The following is a 16,038-nucleotide window of genomic DNA, read 5'->3' as shown; positions in this document are numbered from 1 at the left end:
ATTCAGGAAATAAATTGGACGGTTATATTTCTATTGAACATGTGCAGACTTTGTTCTTGTCATTATTCCCTAAAGAATACAGTATGACGACCATTTATGTAGCATCTGCATTGTATTACACATCCTGAATAATCTAGAGATGGTCTAATGTCTACGGGAGGATGTGCATAGCTGATATGTAAATACTAGGCCATGTTATGTCAGAGACTTGAGGATCCATGGATTTTGGTATCCCCAGGGACCCTAGAACTAATCCATGGATACCAAGGGATGACTGTAGAAACACTCAGGAAGGCTTCTCATTGGAGGAAGGGCCCAGTTCAGGACACACAGGGACATCTCCCTGGACTACTGTCCATTCATCCATCCATTCATCCATTGTCTCCCCCCACCCCCCATCTCGGACTGTCCCAATGACAGCCCTAGCAAGAAGAGACAAGCAACAAGATAAGTTCACGTTGTCCAGTTTTGAGGTATTGGAAGAAGTTGCACCGGTATGAGAATAGTGGGTCAGTTTTGTACAGGATCCAGAAAGCATATCGGGCAGCCTCGGGGTGCAGAAAGGAGCCTGGCCTCTCCAGCAGCCACACAGGCCTGCAGTAGGATGGGGCTGGGGCTGGCCATGTGGATCACTTGGGCCCCATGAGGGGAAAGGAAATACCAGGGGGCAGAAGAGGAGCATGGGGGCAGCTGGTTGCCTAAGGGGAAGGCACCTCAGGGAAGGGGACTGTATTCATTTGTTTTCACACTGATGTAAAGAAATACCTGAGATTGGGTAATTTATAAAGGAAACAGGCTTAATTGACTTGCAGTTCCGGAAACTTACAATCATGGCAGAAGGGGAAGGGGAAGCAGGCACCTTCTTCACAAGACGGCAGGAGGGAGTGAGTGGAGAACCAGTAAGTGCCACACTTTGAAACTATCAGCTCTCCTGAGAACTACCTCACTATCCGGGGAGCAGCACGGGGGAAACTGTCCCCAAATCCAATCTCCTCCCACCAGATTCCTCCCTTGACACAGGAGGATTACAATCCCAGATGAGTTTTGGGTGGGGACACAGAGCCAAACATGTGAGGGTCTCAGTCTATGTTGCAGCTCCCCTGGGGCTGAGGCCGAGTACAGACCTGTCGGCCTTGCCCTATAGCACGCGAGGGCTCTGCCAGTGTGCTCCCATCTCCTGCTTCCTGGGGATGGTGGTGACTTCCTCCAGAGAAGGGTGTATTTGTTCTTCTCCTGCCCCTGCAGGGCGTTGTGGAGCCCTGGCCAAGTTCTCCCAGGGTAAGGGCAGGAAACAGGGCTCCTTGCCCTTCTTGCTGCTTGAGTGACAACCCTGGGGTCATCCCTAGGCCCCGTCACTGCCCCTGCTTCTAAACCGAGAACATTTTGGCAAATCTTCCTGGTAGAGGCTGGGGGCTCATCCCTGCTATCTGTTCTAGCTTGGTAGAGCCAGGTTAAGACATCTGGGCAAGAAGAAAGTAGAGTGTACCCCAGGAAGCGTGGGTGGAGGGCACTGGCCTTTGGGCTTCTCTGGACCAGGGTGGGAAGGGGGAAGTTTACCAGGAAATAGAGCTCTCAGGACTATGTTAGGAGGAGGTGGTAATACTGGTGGGGGGACGCCCATTCATCCATCCATTCATCCATTGTCTCCCCCCACCCCCCATCTCGGACTGTCCCAGTGACAGCCCTAGCAAGAAGAAACAAGAAGCAAGACAAGTTCATGTGGTCCAGTTTTGAGGTCTTGGAAGAAGTTGCACCAGTATGAGAATAGTGGGTCAGTTTTCTCCAGGATCCAGAAAGCATATCAGGCAGCCTCAGGGAGAGGAAGGGAGCCCAGCCTCTCCAGCAGCCACACAGGCCTGCAATAGGATGGGGCTGGGGCTGGTTTGGGGTGGAGGATAAGTGACAGCCAAGGTTTGTCAGCATGCAGAGGGGTGGCTGACTCATGGACTAGGGGCTGCGGAGCCCAGTGGTTGCCCTTAGTTCTTGGATCCTAGGAGACTTCTGGAGCCTGGATCTGGACAACCTAGGGGTGGAGGTGGTGAGGGGCAGGGCTGGGGGCGGGAGGAGAGGCCTCGCATGGCAGGGTGTGGGGCAGGAAGCCAGCCAGGGACTGCTTTGCAGTGGCTGCTCCCATCGCCCTTCCCACCCCCAAACCCACCCCTACCCCTACCCTGGTGCAGGGTCGGTCCGGGGCAGGTGTACTCTGCTTTGGCCTCAGCAGATCCCAAGATGGAAGCCGGCAGCCACGCGGGCATGTCACTTGCGCCAGCTTTGTCCTGCAGTTTCTGCTTCCTGGAGCGTGGGACGCCCACCCAGGAGAGCACGGGCACACCCCACACCTCTCATTTTGAGGGTGCTGGGAGGTGGGGGACCAAGGTCCTGCAGCCCTGTGCTTGTGCCGTGAAAATTAGCCTAGGAGTCCCATGTCCACCTGTCCACGTGGAGCCCCAGGAGCGTGAACAGTGGCATGCAGCGAGATGAGGAGGGAGAGAGAACTGGAAAAGAAGGAGAGAGAAAGAGAGATGAGGAGAAGGGAAAGTGAGAGAGGAAGAGAGATTTGGAGAGAGACAGAGGAGGCTGAGAGGATAAGGAGGGTGAGATGGGGAGAGAGATACAAAACACAAAGAGACAGAGAGAGACGTGCAGGAGTAGGAGGTCGAGTTACTCTTGATCCCAGTTCCCAGTGAAAACTGTAGGTCGCCATCACCTAACTACACATGCAATAAAGTCTGCCTGCTGCTTAGAGCCCTGAGAACCCCTTCTCGTGGAGCATAAAACCTTTGACTACTGCCCTTCCTCACCGCATTTTTGTTGTCTCTTCTGGTGAACCATGATGTCTTGTCTATTGCCTTCCTGGGCTCAAGGATCCATCAAAAACTGATGCTTCTTTGGGGAGGGTCTGCAGTGCCTTCCACTCACTAGGCTCCCCAGGAAGCTTGCACACTTGGCTTGGGCCCCAAGCAGCTGGGTACATGATGGGGCTCTGCTTCTCTCTTTCAGTAAGAAGGAGAACTAAGAAAGAGACTGAAGCATGGTCTGTGGAGAAGGCACTTGTGCAAACACCAGGAGAATGAGGGGCCTGAGTTGTCTTCGTTTCTCCTAAAAGCATGCATTCCCGGCTGGGCGCGGTGAGTCACGCCTGTAATCCCAGCACTTTAGAAGGCTGAGGCGGGAGGATCACCTGAGATCGGGAGTTCGAGACCAGCCCGACCAACATGGAGAAACCCCATCTCTATTAAAAATACAAAATTACCCGGGCATGGTGGCACATGCCTGTAATCCCAGCTACTCGGGAGGCGAAGGCAGGAGAATTGCTTGAACCCGGAAGGCGGAAGCTGCAGAGAGCCGAGATTTCGCCTTTGTACTCCAGCCTGGGCAACAAGAGTGAAACTCCATCTCAAAACAAACAAACAAACAAACACATTCCCTCCCAGGCCACCCAAGTGAGGGCATGAAGCACAGCGTGTGTGTGTGTGTGTTTGTGTGTGTGCGCACGCGTGTGTGCATATGTGTGTTTGTGTGTTGCAGGGGTTACAGTGGACAGGATGTGGGAGGGCAGCTGCAGCTCCAAGCTGCAAGTCTTTCTGATAGAATGCTTAAAACTCCTTGGACCACAGCAAGAGAGTGTTTTCATTTGCACCCATTTTTATTAGCGTTTGAACCTGTACTTTTTGTAGCATGTAAACCTTAAGCTGCTTAACTATTCCTTGAAGCATTTACACCAGCGGTTCCCAACCTTTTTGCTACCTGAGACCAGTTTTCTTGAAGACAATTCTTCCACGGACCCGGGAGAAGGGGAAGGGATGATGTGGAGATGATTCAAGCCCATTACATTTATTGTGTGCTTCATTTCTATTATTTCACTGTAATATATAATGAAATAATTACACAACTCACCATAATGTGGAATCAGTGGGAGCCCTGAGCTAGTTTTCCTGCAACTACATGGTTCCATCTGGGGGTGATGGGAGACAGTCACAGATCATCAGGCATTAGGTTCTCATAAGGAGCACACAATCTAGATCCCTGGCATGCGCAGTTCACAGTAGGGTTCACGCTCCTATGAGATAATGGCACCGCTCATCTGAGAGGAGGCAGAGCTCACGTGGTAATGCAAGGGATGGGAAGTGGCTGTTTCTACAGATGAAGCTTTGCTCACTGGCTGGCTGCTCACCTCCTGCTGTGTAGCCTGGTTCCTAACAGTTGGGGATCCCTCATTTACCCAGCAAGATAAATACATTATTATGTCCATTGAAATTCTTCACCTTGAACCACCCCAAATTACCTTGCATACCTACACCCACCCAAGGGTCCCGGAGCACACTTTGGGGGCTGCAGACAGTAAGCCTGGAGCTCCACGGAGCATTCCATCTCTCCACCATCTGTGGGCTAACAGGCTGTGTTAGTTTCCCAGGGCTGCTTTACAGTACCACAGACTGGGCACCTTCAACAACAGAATGTTACTGTCTCACAGTACTGGAGGCCATGAGTCCAAGATCAAGGTGTCAGCAAGGTGGGTCCCTTCTGAGGCTGTGCAGGAAGGCTCTGTTCCAGGCCTGTCTTCTCATGCGCGGGTGGACGTCTTCTCCCTGTGACTCTCCATTAAGGGTGATTCTGGTGCGGGCTCAGAAGAGGAGACTTGGACAGAATGTTGGTAGGTAAATGTGTCAGTGGAAACCAGAGGGTAGACAGGACTCCATCCATGCCCAGGGCTTTCTGGGGACAGACCTGTCCAAGCAGCAGCGATTCCCAACCGAGTTCTGTTTCTGGAAAGCCAGGCAACAGCTGGGGCTGGGCCCTCTGGGATTTGTTTAGTGACCCGATGATGTGGGAGGCCTGCAGTGGGTGGTTGGGTGGGGGGTGGTACTGCCCAACCTCATTGCATCACTCACTTCCCAGGCCCTGCCCTCAACCCCTCCTGACCAGGCCCTGTCCTGGTTCTCAGCCACCCTGTCCCAGTGGGTGCTTCAGCCCACTCACTGACCAAGTGAGGGACTGACTCCAGGTTACAGAGTGCTGTGTTTATGTGACCTGAGAATACGTGTGCGCAGAGTGTGCCCGCAGTGTCCTTGTACAGTTGAGCATATACATGTCCTGCCCGTGTGTAGGCAGCCTGTCCACACATGCCTAGGAGTGTGACTCCATGTCCTGATAGATGGCGAAGGAGAGAGGGAGTTGTGCCCAGGGTCCCCTGATTACTTCTATGGGTGCATGTTTGTGCGTCTTGTTAGGGGTCCTTGGGGGTATGGAAGATTCTCCCCTGGGTGCCCTTGATCACCTGTGTGTGCGTGTCTGTGTGTGTGTGTGTGCATTAGGGGGGTGTACTGTGTTACAGCATCCTCAACCAACTCTGTATGTGTGCATATGTTTGTGTGTGTGTGTGTGTCTTACAAGTATGAGCGAGTGGATGCTTCCACTACGTGTCTGCACACGTGTGCGTGCACTTGCATTGTCCTTGCACACCTGCGTGTGTCCCGTGAGAGCGAACGGAGCCCCGCATGTGCTGGCACCTGCAGGAACGTGTGAGTGAGTGTGCGTTCCGTGGGTCCCTGTCCTGCTGGCTCCCCGCTTGTCCCGAGGGAGTGCGCGCACGGGGTCCCAGGCCGGCGTGTCCGCCGGTGTGAGTGCGAGTGAGTGTGGCCCCACGCAGCTCTCTCCGCTCCGCGCTGCCTGGGCAGCCCGCACACTCACGCTGCGTGGTTGCTGCCGGGTGACGCGGGCTGGGCCGGCCCCCTGCCTGCCCGCCCCTGGCACTCACTCGCGCTGGCCTTCGCGGAGGCCCCGCCGCGCCATGCCGGGCCTGCTGAGCCGCCCCCGGCGGGGGTCGCTCCGGGCCAGGCCGTGCGGGGGCGGGGAGGCGCTGCCTGTATGACCCCCCGGCGGCGCGGGGAAAAGGCGACCATTTGCATCCAGGAGCATGTGGCCATCGACGTGTGCCCCGGCCCCATCCGCCCCATCCAGCAGATCTCTGGCTACTTCCCCCACTTCCCGCGGGACCTGCCCCATGACGCCCCCGCGCGCCCAGCCACTGCCAGCGCCGGCCGCCGCCGCCCCTCTGACGGCGCCCGCGACGACGACAAGGATGGCGACCATCTCTTCGGAAGCCTAACGATCCAGCACAGGTCCCAGCCCTGCGCAGCCGCCCGCCAAGCCGCCAGAGGACCAGCCGAACGCCAAAGGCTAGGAGTGGACGATTGCAGTAAGTTTCCAACTCGCCGACTTCGCCCCCCTCCACTGGCTCCGGCTTGGCGGTCCCCGGCTTCGGGGTGCCCTCCGTCCCTCCCCCTCGCGTCGTCGCGTTCTCCCTTGGCACAACCCCCCGCCGCGGGGCCGCAGACCCCCTAAGCGCTTCGTGCGCTCTCCGCGCCCTGCCCACCGGCCCCGACCCCTCCCCCGACCGGACGGGAGAGGTGGGAAGTTTGGGGGCACCCGCTGTGGGTGTCCCATTTCCGGGGCTGGGCTCCGGGGAGCCGGCGCGGCGCCCGCTCCCTGCCCGCCAGCCGTTTGGGAGCTCAGGCGCGGGCAGCCGCTTTTGTTCCCGGGAAGGGCGGAGCTGCGTCCCGGGGAGACACGCGTTGCAGCCGGCAGCGTAGTTGCTCCCCGCTGGCCGGCCGCTCCGGGAGGGCCCCGCAGCGGAGGGTCGGGGCTGGGGCGGGCTGGGGAGGGGGCCCAGGGCTGGGGCCGGTTCGGCCTCCCGGGTGGCGCGCGGGCCGAGGAACTAGGAGGACCGCCGCGCCGCTTGTCCTTTGGAAAAACCTTGGCGGTTCCTCCTCTGGTGTCCGTGGACCCCGCCGCGGCGTTCTCCAGGGCCGCGGACCTTTGCCCACCGGTTGCGCCCGCTGCCCCGGGCAGAAAGGACCCTCCTCCTCCCGGGCCGAGCCCCGAGCCCCATGGAGCAGGCAAGGGCCAGAGTCCCGGGGCCGAGGCCCGACCGGCGGACGCTCCGGGACCTTTTCCCGCCCCCGAGAGTGCATGTCCGGCCGGGGCCGGGGCCGGGACTGGCTGGGAAACCGAGGCCAGAAGAGGTCGCAATCCAGCGAGGGATCGGTTTGTGTGGGGTGGGGGTGGGATGGGAGACCCCTCCCCAACCCCACCAGCCCCAGCCCAGCTGTGGCCTCAGCCATGTCACTCAGAAAACCAGCGTCAAACCCCACCCTGCCCAGAATGTGGACCTTGCCTGGTGAGAGTCCCGCTCGGATTTCCCCAGGGCCCCTCCACCGCGCAGCAGGGGTGTCTGCGCTGGGCCCAGGCACTCACCAGGGCCTGCAGGCTGCCAGCCTGGAGTTTCCCTAGGATCAAATGTGCCACCGGAAGCTGAAGGTGGGGACGACCAGTGCCCCCCCCCGGAGCGAAAACCCCCGCATCTCTCCAGGATGCGGGATCTGCTTGGGGGTCCACTTAGGGGTGTATCCCTCAGGCATTGGAAGTGCGGATGGGAGGCCCCGAGCCATGGTGGCTCCCCAAGTCCCCAGTTCTTTCTCTGTGTAAATCCAGCTTTGCAGGGACGGGGATGTGGTGCATTTCCCGGAAGAGCCGGGGTCCTGGGGTGTGGGGAGCTGGGGCTGGGGTGTGGGGAGGGGCCCAGGGTGGGCAAGCAGAAGCAGGACTGGCACAGGCCTCTGGAGGGCCTGGGGGAGGCTGGACGCCCCGGGGTGCACCCTTGCTTGTCCGCTCTTCTAAGGGTCAGTCTCGGTTTGCCCATCTGTAAATAGGGTTGATTGTCCCTGCTCTACGTGGCTGTTGTGAGCATTCAATGAGCACTGCCAGTCCTCGGAGACGCTTGGGTTTTTTTATTTTGCTAAAATATACAAGTATAAATTTCCCATTGCAACCATTTCTTTTTGCTCCTTCACTCCCCACCCACCCACCCATTTTTAGGGTACAGTTCAGTCATGCTCAGTACCTTCTACCTTCACACTGTGTGCAACCCATCTCCAGAAGCCTCTTCATCCTGCAAAATTGAAACTGGACCCATTAAACAACAGCTCCCCATTCGTCCTCCCCCGGCCCCTGGCAACCGCCTTTCTGCTTCCTTCTCCATGGATGTGACTGTTCTAGGAACCTCATATAAGTGCAATCACCCAGTATCTGTGCTTTTGTGTCTACCTCCTTTCAGTCGGCAGAATGTCTTCAGGCTTCATCCATACTGCAGCCCGTGTCAAAACTTCCTTTTTCAGGCTGAATGATACTTGAGAATCAGAATCTCCTCTCCTGAACACTTCACCAGCAACAGCATCTGAGAGGCCCAGGGAGGGGCAGGGCTGGGGTTTGGGGGAGAGGCTCTCCTCTCAAAGCCAGATGCCCCCCCATCTATCCCCTCAGTGCCAGCACCAGCCAGGGCCTCCTCTCATGGCTTACTCCTCCTGTCCCTCCCGTGGGAGCCGCCCCTAAACCATGGGGTCAGTTTCTGTCTCTTGCCAACTCACTAGCTGGGGAGGGTCTATCCAAGAGCCCCCCTAACAGCTCCCTGACCTGGAATCAGCCTCCTGCCCTCCCCCTTCTGTGGACAGAGGTCAGACTCCATGGGAGGGCAGCCCCACAGAGGGCTGGGTGGAGGCACTGGTGGGAACCCGGGGTCAGGGCCAGGGAAGCCACCTGTTTGGGCACAGAAGCTGTTGGCAGCACGGTGACACGGCCTCAGGCAGTGCCCACTGGTCTTCTTGCTTCTGGCCAAATGTGTGGCTGTTCAGGGTGCTCAGGGGCCTGCCGGGTGAAGGAGAGGAGAGGTGGCAGCAGAGGGCCCATCACAGTCCAGGGGTCAGAAGGACAGAGCAGGCATCACTCCGTCCCAGTGTGGCAGCGCCCCCAGCCTAGCCCCCATGGGTGTCTTGGGGCACAGAGGTGGGACAACCAGAGCCACTGGACAGACATGCCAAAACTTCTGGTGGCCCAAAGATATGCAAGTGAAATGTGTCAAGAGACAGGACCCAGTGAAAACATTTTGAGCTACAACGAACAAATGTATACGAATTGTAAGAATAAGACACAGTGGTCAGGGACCCCCTGCACAGGGTGGGCCACCAGATTCCCAGAACTCTGCACTCCAGGCACGTGGTGGGAAAGGCAAGAGGCCAGGGTGAGGGAGTTGGGTTTGGAAGAGCAGCCATGTCACTGTGGGTGCACATGGGGCTACTGAGCCAGGCCCTGTCCCAGAGGCAGCCCCACAGTGCAGGGCACAGCTCACGTATGCCCACCTGACCTCAGCCACTTCTCTGGCATCTCACAGGGGCCTGGCGTGCAGGGAAGAGGAGGAAACACTCTGCCTGCCAGGCCCTGTGTCCACGTCGTCTCCCTCCCTCTCACTCCAGCCCTGGGAAGATGGGACTCTTACATCCTTGCCCGTTTTTTTTTTTTTTTTTTTTTTAATTTTGAGAAACGGTTTCAGTCTGTTGCCCAGACTGGAGTGCAGTGGCATGATCATGGCTCACTGCAGCCTCTGCCTCCTGGGTTCAAGCAGTCCTCCTCCCTTAGCCTCCCTAATAGCTGGGACCACAGGCATGTGCCACCACACCCAGCTAATTTTTAAAGTTTTTGTAGAGACGGTGTCTCACTATGTTGCCCAGGCTGGTCTTGAACTCCTGGGCTCATGGGCTGGGATTACAGGTGTGAGCCACTGCGCCCGGCTGAGGCGCAGATGATGATAAAGCTGAGGCTTCGGGTGAAAAGTACTCATCCACTTCCTAGCGAGTGAATACAGGGGCTGAGCCCAGAAACCATGCCAGCCAGGCCCCCAAACTTCTGCCCTCTTCCAGTGGCAGAGAAGTAGGTGGTTGGGAGCCCCCCGATCCCCCGGAGCTCTGCCAAACCAAGGTGGGGTCGGTCTGGGAGGGAGACTCAGCCTCCCCTTGGAGATGAGCCTGGTGCGAGCAGCCAGGCTGCCTCCCTGACCCGGCTGGGTAGAGGCCTTGCGGTGCATCTTTGAATAATGTTCTGGGGTGACCGGCTGCGCCCCACAGATGCCACAGCTGCCTCCCTACAGCCCTGTGCTCCAGCCCAGAAGAAAAAAAAATGCAGTTTTCCGAAACAAGAGCCTGCTGAGGTCAGCGAAGCCCCTATCTGCCCATCCTTCTGTGTGTCCCTGGGTCTGCACGCTTGGCTGGGTTTTCTGAAGGAACGGAAGGCAGAGTGAGTGAGGGGCGCCGTCTTGTGGAGGAACCCTCTGTGGCCGATCAGCTTGTGTGACCTCTGTGGACTGACTGGGAGTTGTGACAAATATGGCCAGAAATGGGGCCTCTCGGACGGTGACCCGGGGTTATGTGGATTTAGGGTCAGTGAGGGACGTGGCCTCTCAGGAGGCGGTGCTGGGAAGATGGGGGAGAGGAGTCAGGACGAGGGAAGGGCCTGACCAAAGCGGGGTGGGGAGGGAGGCTCAGAGGAAGGTGAGCCACCTGGCTTTCAGGATGGCGAGGAGAGAAAGTCTGTCTTGACAGAGGCCCCCTAACAGCTGCCCTGGGCCAGGATGTTTGTGGGAGGGGAGATTGCACCGCAATGCCACCCTCACTCCCTGTGTCTGGAGGTGTGGGGCCAGGGGCTTCTGTGACAGGGGCCATGAATGGACCCAGCCAGGAGACCCAGGGGACAAGGGCATCTGCAGGCCCTGGCAGCTCCATCCCCCGATTTCCCGTTCACACCCTTTGCTGTTCTCTACCCGGGACCTGAAGCCCATGGACCACAATGGGCTGGCAGACCCCTGTGTCAAGCTGCACCTGCGGCCAGGAGCCAGGAAGGTGAGGGAGTTTCACCCAGGCTTGCCCACCAGCTGTGCCCACCTATGGGGCCTGGACTGGGCTGGGGGCACCCAGGGAAGCCCACAGCTGCCACTCCCCCTCAGAGCCCAAGCAAGCTGAGGAGACCTCAGCCACTCACCTCCATGCAGAGCGCACAGTCTGTCCCACACCCGGGATGCCTTCCAGCGTTACCTACCTGCTGATCGGGGGAAACCCCTGGAGAATTTCCAGGCTGGCATTTTATAAGAAGCATTCTCAGCTGGAGGTTACTATGATGTGCAAACAAAGACTGTGGTCAGATCACACTGGAAAACATTGTTAAACCAGTTTCTTTACTGTAGGACTTACCAGAGCCTTTAATGTGCTGATGGGCTGCTCCTCGACTCTCAGTAAGGGGGATGAAGTAGGCAGCATCTACCCAATGTATTTGACCACAGAATCCTCACTCCCATGAGAGATGGGCCAAGAGGCCGACCCCAAATGCACTTAAGGCACCAGCACAACAGTGCATCTAGGAGAGGAGAGAAAAAAATGCTATTAAATAAAAGCATCAAGGTGACCTTGAGCCATGAAAAATCAGAACTTCTTAGACTTCCTTCCTTCTGTGCATCCTACACTTCAGTGTTGCTTTATTTTTAGTTTCACAGGGCAGAGTCTGAGTTGACTTGGGGACCTAAATGTGTATGCCTGGGGCCCACCGCAGTCCACGAGGACCACCCCAGAAGGGAACATTGCGCCTTCTCTGGGGAAGGCAGGGCTGTAGGAGACACGGCAGTGCCCCACCACCTACTCCTGGGGAAGAAATGGCTCCCCGCACCAGGCCTGGATGTCCTTATGCTGCAGGTGGAGCTCAGGGATGTGAGAGCCAAGAGTGAGTGTAACCAGGGAAGTGTGCCCAATGCGGGAGCTCAGTGACCCCTAACTCGTGGGACTGGAGCCGGCAGGGCCTGTTGTAGGAAGTCCCCGGGACTCTCCCCGGTGTTTTATAAAGAGCAGTCTCCTTGTAGACCAGCTCCTGAAAGCAGTGCGAGAGAGGGATTCCTGTGTCCTTTCCACGGTGGGGAACCTGACGCTGCCACAGAGCTGGAATTGAAACCCCGGGCTGCCTGACCTCCAAACCTAGGCCGGGGTGGCGGGCATCAGACTGAGTCAGACACGGAGCTCAGAGTCGCTGGCACAGGAGGAAGGAGTGGTGGCAATACTCCCGCTCAGAGAGGCCACTGCACGAGCATGCCTGAGGCCAGGATGGGTTCCAGGCAGAGGGGACAGTCCGCAAAGGCAGGGCATGCCCTGGGAAGGAGACTCCAGTTCCACACCAGGTGTCCTGCAGAACCCACCCCAGGGCACCAGGGGCTGGAGCTGGGATCCTCCTTGGATGAGCCTCCTATGGCTGCTGCAGCAAATGACCACAAACTTAGAGGCTTAGAGCAACACACTTACTATCTCACCGCTCTGCAGGTTAGAAGTCTGACAGTGGTCTCCCTGGGCTAATGTCAAGGTGTCGGCAGGGCTGCGTTTCTTCTGGAGCCTGGGGATTCCACCCATTTCCTGGCTCTTTCCAGCTTCTAGAGGCCGCCCGCCCTCCTTGGCTGCTGGCCCATTCCTCTACCTTCACAGCCGGCCTGGTTGCATCTCCCTGGCCTTCTTCCTTGGTGACATCTCACTCTTCTCTTCTCTGTCCTTTCTTCTGCTTTTAAGAACCCTGTGACCACATGGGCCACCCAGACAGTCTAGGATAATCTCCCTAATTAGTCAGCTAATTAACAACCTTAACTCCATCTGCAGCCTCAGTTCCCCATGGCCACGTCAATAACATATTCACAGCTTCGGAGATTAGGACGTGGCCATCTCTGGGGGCCATTGTTCTGCCTACCACACCCTTTGGTGCTAATAAGATCATTTTTTCCTTTCTCCAGGCAAATAAGCTTAGAACAAAAGCTCTCCGGAACACTCTGAACTGCGTGAACAAAACCCTCACTTACTACAGGATCACTCGTGATCCACAAGACCCTGCAGTGGGTGAGGGCCCTCGGCTGCCTGCTCCCTCCCCAACCCCCACCCAGAGAAACTGATGCGGGTGCAGGGTCAAGTTCAGACCTCAGACCCAAGTCTCCCACTTTGGTCCCTTTCTCCCCTCCTGAGGGACCTGGAGGACGGAGTCTGCCCCTCCTCCTTCCCGGCATAAGCATCAGGTCAGCTGCAGTGGAGAAAGTGGTCCCTTGTGCTTGGAAAGAAAAGCAAGCATTCCTCCTGGTTCTCACTCTGCCCTTCCCCTTCCCTTCCACTACCTGGTTCACGCTGAGTACTCGGGGCCTCCAGGTGGTTGCTCATGGCATCTTGGCCCTACCACCACCACAGATGTCCCTTTCGGGAGGACTTGGGGGCAGTCCAGGGCCTTGTCTCTGGGGAGGCCTGTGGGGCTGGCTCTACACTGTGACCACAACTTTGTAGATTCCCCACGATGTAGATTGGATTGTGCACATGTGCACACACACACATTTGGAGCACGTGTAAGTGCACACTTAAGAGTGTATACCCATACATACGTACACATATCATGAAAAAATCTGTAATGAAACATACCAAAATAACTGTGATTATCTCCATGTGGCAGGAGAATAGGTCATTTTTTCTTACATGTGTGTCTTGTTTTGTTTTTTCCAAATGTTCCACAATGGAGATTCATTACTTTTATGATATGGAAAAACAACAAATGTTATTTAGAAACCGAATCCATAATAGCTGTAATATTACAATAATTTAGTCTGGGCACAGTGCCTCACACCTGTCATCCCAGCAATTTGGGAGGCTAAAGCAGGAGGATGGCTTGAGACCAGGAGTTTGAGACAAGCCTGGGCAACATAGCGAGTCCCCCATCTCTACAAAAAAAAAAAAAAAAAAAAAAAAAAAATCAGATTAAAAATTAAAATAAATAAACTAATTTAAACACTTTGATAAAAGAGAGTGAAAACAAATTTGGGGAGTAGACTACATGAAGGCTGGGAATCCACCGGGCTGAGTGGCCTTTTTCTTAACATCCCAAAATGGAACAACCAAACACGGCTTTAGAAACTCTTCCAGCACCTGCCAGCATGTGTGGCCTATACTTCTCTGGAGAGGAAACCCACTGGCCCAGTTTGGAAAAGAATCTAGTATGAGACTGTATCTGATTTATCTGTTTATTGAGACAGGGTCTCACTCTGTCACCCACGCTCGGTGCAGTGGCATAATCTCAGCTCACTGCAGCCTTGACCTCCTGGACTCAAGCCATCCTCCCATCTCAGCCTTCCGAGTAGCTGGGACTACAGGCATGTGCCACCATGCCCAGTTAATTTTTTAATTTTTCTTTTGTGGAGATGGGATCTTGCTATGTTGACCAGGCTGGTCTTGAACTCCTGGCTTCAAGCGATCCTCCCACCTTGGCCTCCCGAAGTGCTGGGATTACAGGTGTGAGCCACCACACCTGGCCTTGTATCAGATTCAGTACTGATTATTTTTTTAACTCTTGTTAAGTTTAGCATGTCATCATTTCAGAATACACTGCTTCTCAAAAGAATGAAGGCTACAACAGCCTGAGTCTCTGTTTTTCACGAATTCCCCAGATGATTCTGAAACACACCAGCTCAAGACCCTCCACTGTTGCATGTTTGAAAGTAGCGGTTCTCAAACTTGTCTGCAACTAGAATCACTTGTGCAGCTTTTAAAACTCTCAGTGGCAAGACCGTACTCCAGACCACAAAAGTCAGGGGTGGGGTGAAGGGGGCTGTTCATCAGTAGTGTAAATGTCCCCAGGTGATTTTAATGAGCAGCCAGGTTTGAGAACCAGCGTCCTAATGGGAGCAACCTCATATCCAGGTGTTGTGCCTCCTGAGCCTGGGAAACAACTCTGGCAAAAAAACCTTGCGTCTGAATAACTGTGTTCTCTGTCTCCATCTGGTGGTCATTCCGCTACATTGCTATTATTTACCTGTGCAACTTGGGCTCTTGTACTTTTAAGAAAGTTTGCCAAAATAATCAAAAAAACCAAAAAGACTTGAAATTTCAAGAAATAGAAATGGCTACGAAATATGCCATTATAAAGAACAGAATGATCTAAGAGTTATAAATGCATTTGAATAATGCATCTGAATCTTTGGCAGTACTTGGCAAATTAAAAAGCAGTCAATAAGTGCTACTTATTCCCATTATAATTAAACATAAGTTAGACCCCATCTTTTGGGTACCAGTGATTCATTTTGAATGAATGGCTTTAATTCAACAAAAAAACATATTTAGTCTTATTATACCTGGCATACTGTTGGCAGTAGTGAACAGACACAGCCTGCATGGTGAGAAACATTGTGTGCGTGCATGTGTGTATGTGTGAGAGATCGAGAGAGAGAGAGAGAGTGAGAGAGAGATTATTATTTTAATAAAAAGACTGTTTGGGAGTATACCGCTCCATGAGTTTTGTAACCCCACCCCAATCAGGATTCCAAACAGTGAGAGATTATCATTTTAATAAAAAGGCTATTTGGGGGTATACTGCCCTGTGAGTTTTGTTGCCCCACCCCAATCAAGGTTCCGAACAGTTTGAACACTCCCACAAATCTGCTTCATGCTCCCTGTCGTGGCATCCTTGCCTCACCCCAATCCCTGGCCACCAACCGATGTTTTTTGTCCCTGTAGCTTTGCCTTTTCCATAATGTCATGTGTTCATACAATATGTAACCTTTTGAGAGTGGCTTCTTTAACTTACCAAAACTTCCTTCCTTCTGCTTGTTTTAGGTTTATTTTGCCCTTTTTTTTTCTTTAGTTTATTAAAGCTGAGGTTTAGATTGTTGACTCGAGCCTTCCTTCTTTTCTAAAATAAGCATCAAATGCTATAAATTTCCATCTGAGCTCTTCTTTAGCTGCATCTACACATTTTGATTTATTGTATTTTTGTTTTTGTTCAGTTTTAAGTATTTTCTAATATCCTCATTTCCTTTGAGACTACCTCCTTTGACCCATGGATTACTTAGAAGTATATTATTTAATTTCCAACTATTTAGAGATTTTTTTCAGTTATCGATCTCTGGTTTAATTCCATTATGCTCAGAGACCTTGCTTTGTATTATTTCTGTTCTTTTAAATTTGTTAAGGTTTGTTTTATGGGCTTGGAGTGGTGGCTCATGCCTGTAATCCCAGCACTTTTGGGAGGCCAAGGCGGATGGATCATTTAAGGTCAGGAGTTCGAGACCAGCCTGGGCAACATGGCGAAACCCCATCTCTACCAAAAATACAAAAATTACTCAGGTGTGGTGGCACAAGCGTGTGGTCCCAGCTACTC

The 16,038-nt window shown here is 54.4% G+C and overlaps 1 protein-coding gene across 1 annotated transcript; it reads left to right on the top strand.

Annotated features, from left to right (window-relative positions):
- Positions 1 to 5,395: 5,395 nt before the first annotated feature.
- Positions 5,396 to 12,637, top strand: LOC112437604 (uncharacterized). Its single transcript, XM_055101674.2, has 3 exons — positions 5,396 to 5,522; positions 5,651 to 6,199; positions 7,879 to 12,637. Exons 1-3 carry the CDS (start codon positions 5,396 to 5,398, stop codon positions 8,184 to 8,186), a joined length of 984 nt encoding a protein of 327 aa, XP_054957649.2. The 3' UTR covers positions 8,187 to 12,637.
- The last annotated feature ends 3,401 nt before the right edge of the window (positions 12,638 to 16,038 follow it).

The sequence above is a fragment of the Pan paniscus genome, chromosome 19 (genome assembly GCF_029289425.2).
Source record: "Pan paniscus chromosome 19, NHGRI_mPanPan1-v2.0_pri, whole genome shotgun sequence".
Taxonomy (NCBI): domain Eukaryota; kingdom Metazoa; phylum Chordata; class Mammalia; order Primates; family Hominidae; genus Pan; species Pan paniscus.
Note: the sequence above shows the minus strand (reverse complement) of the source record. Positions and strands in the feature narration are given on the sequence as shown.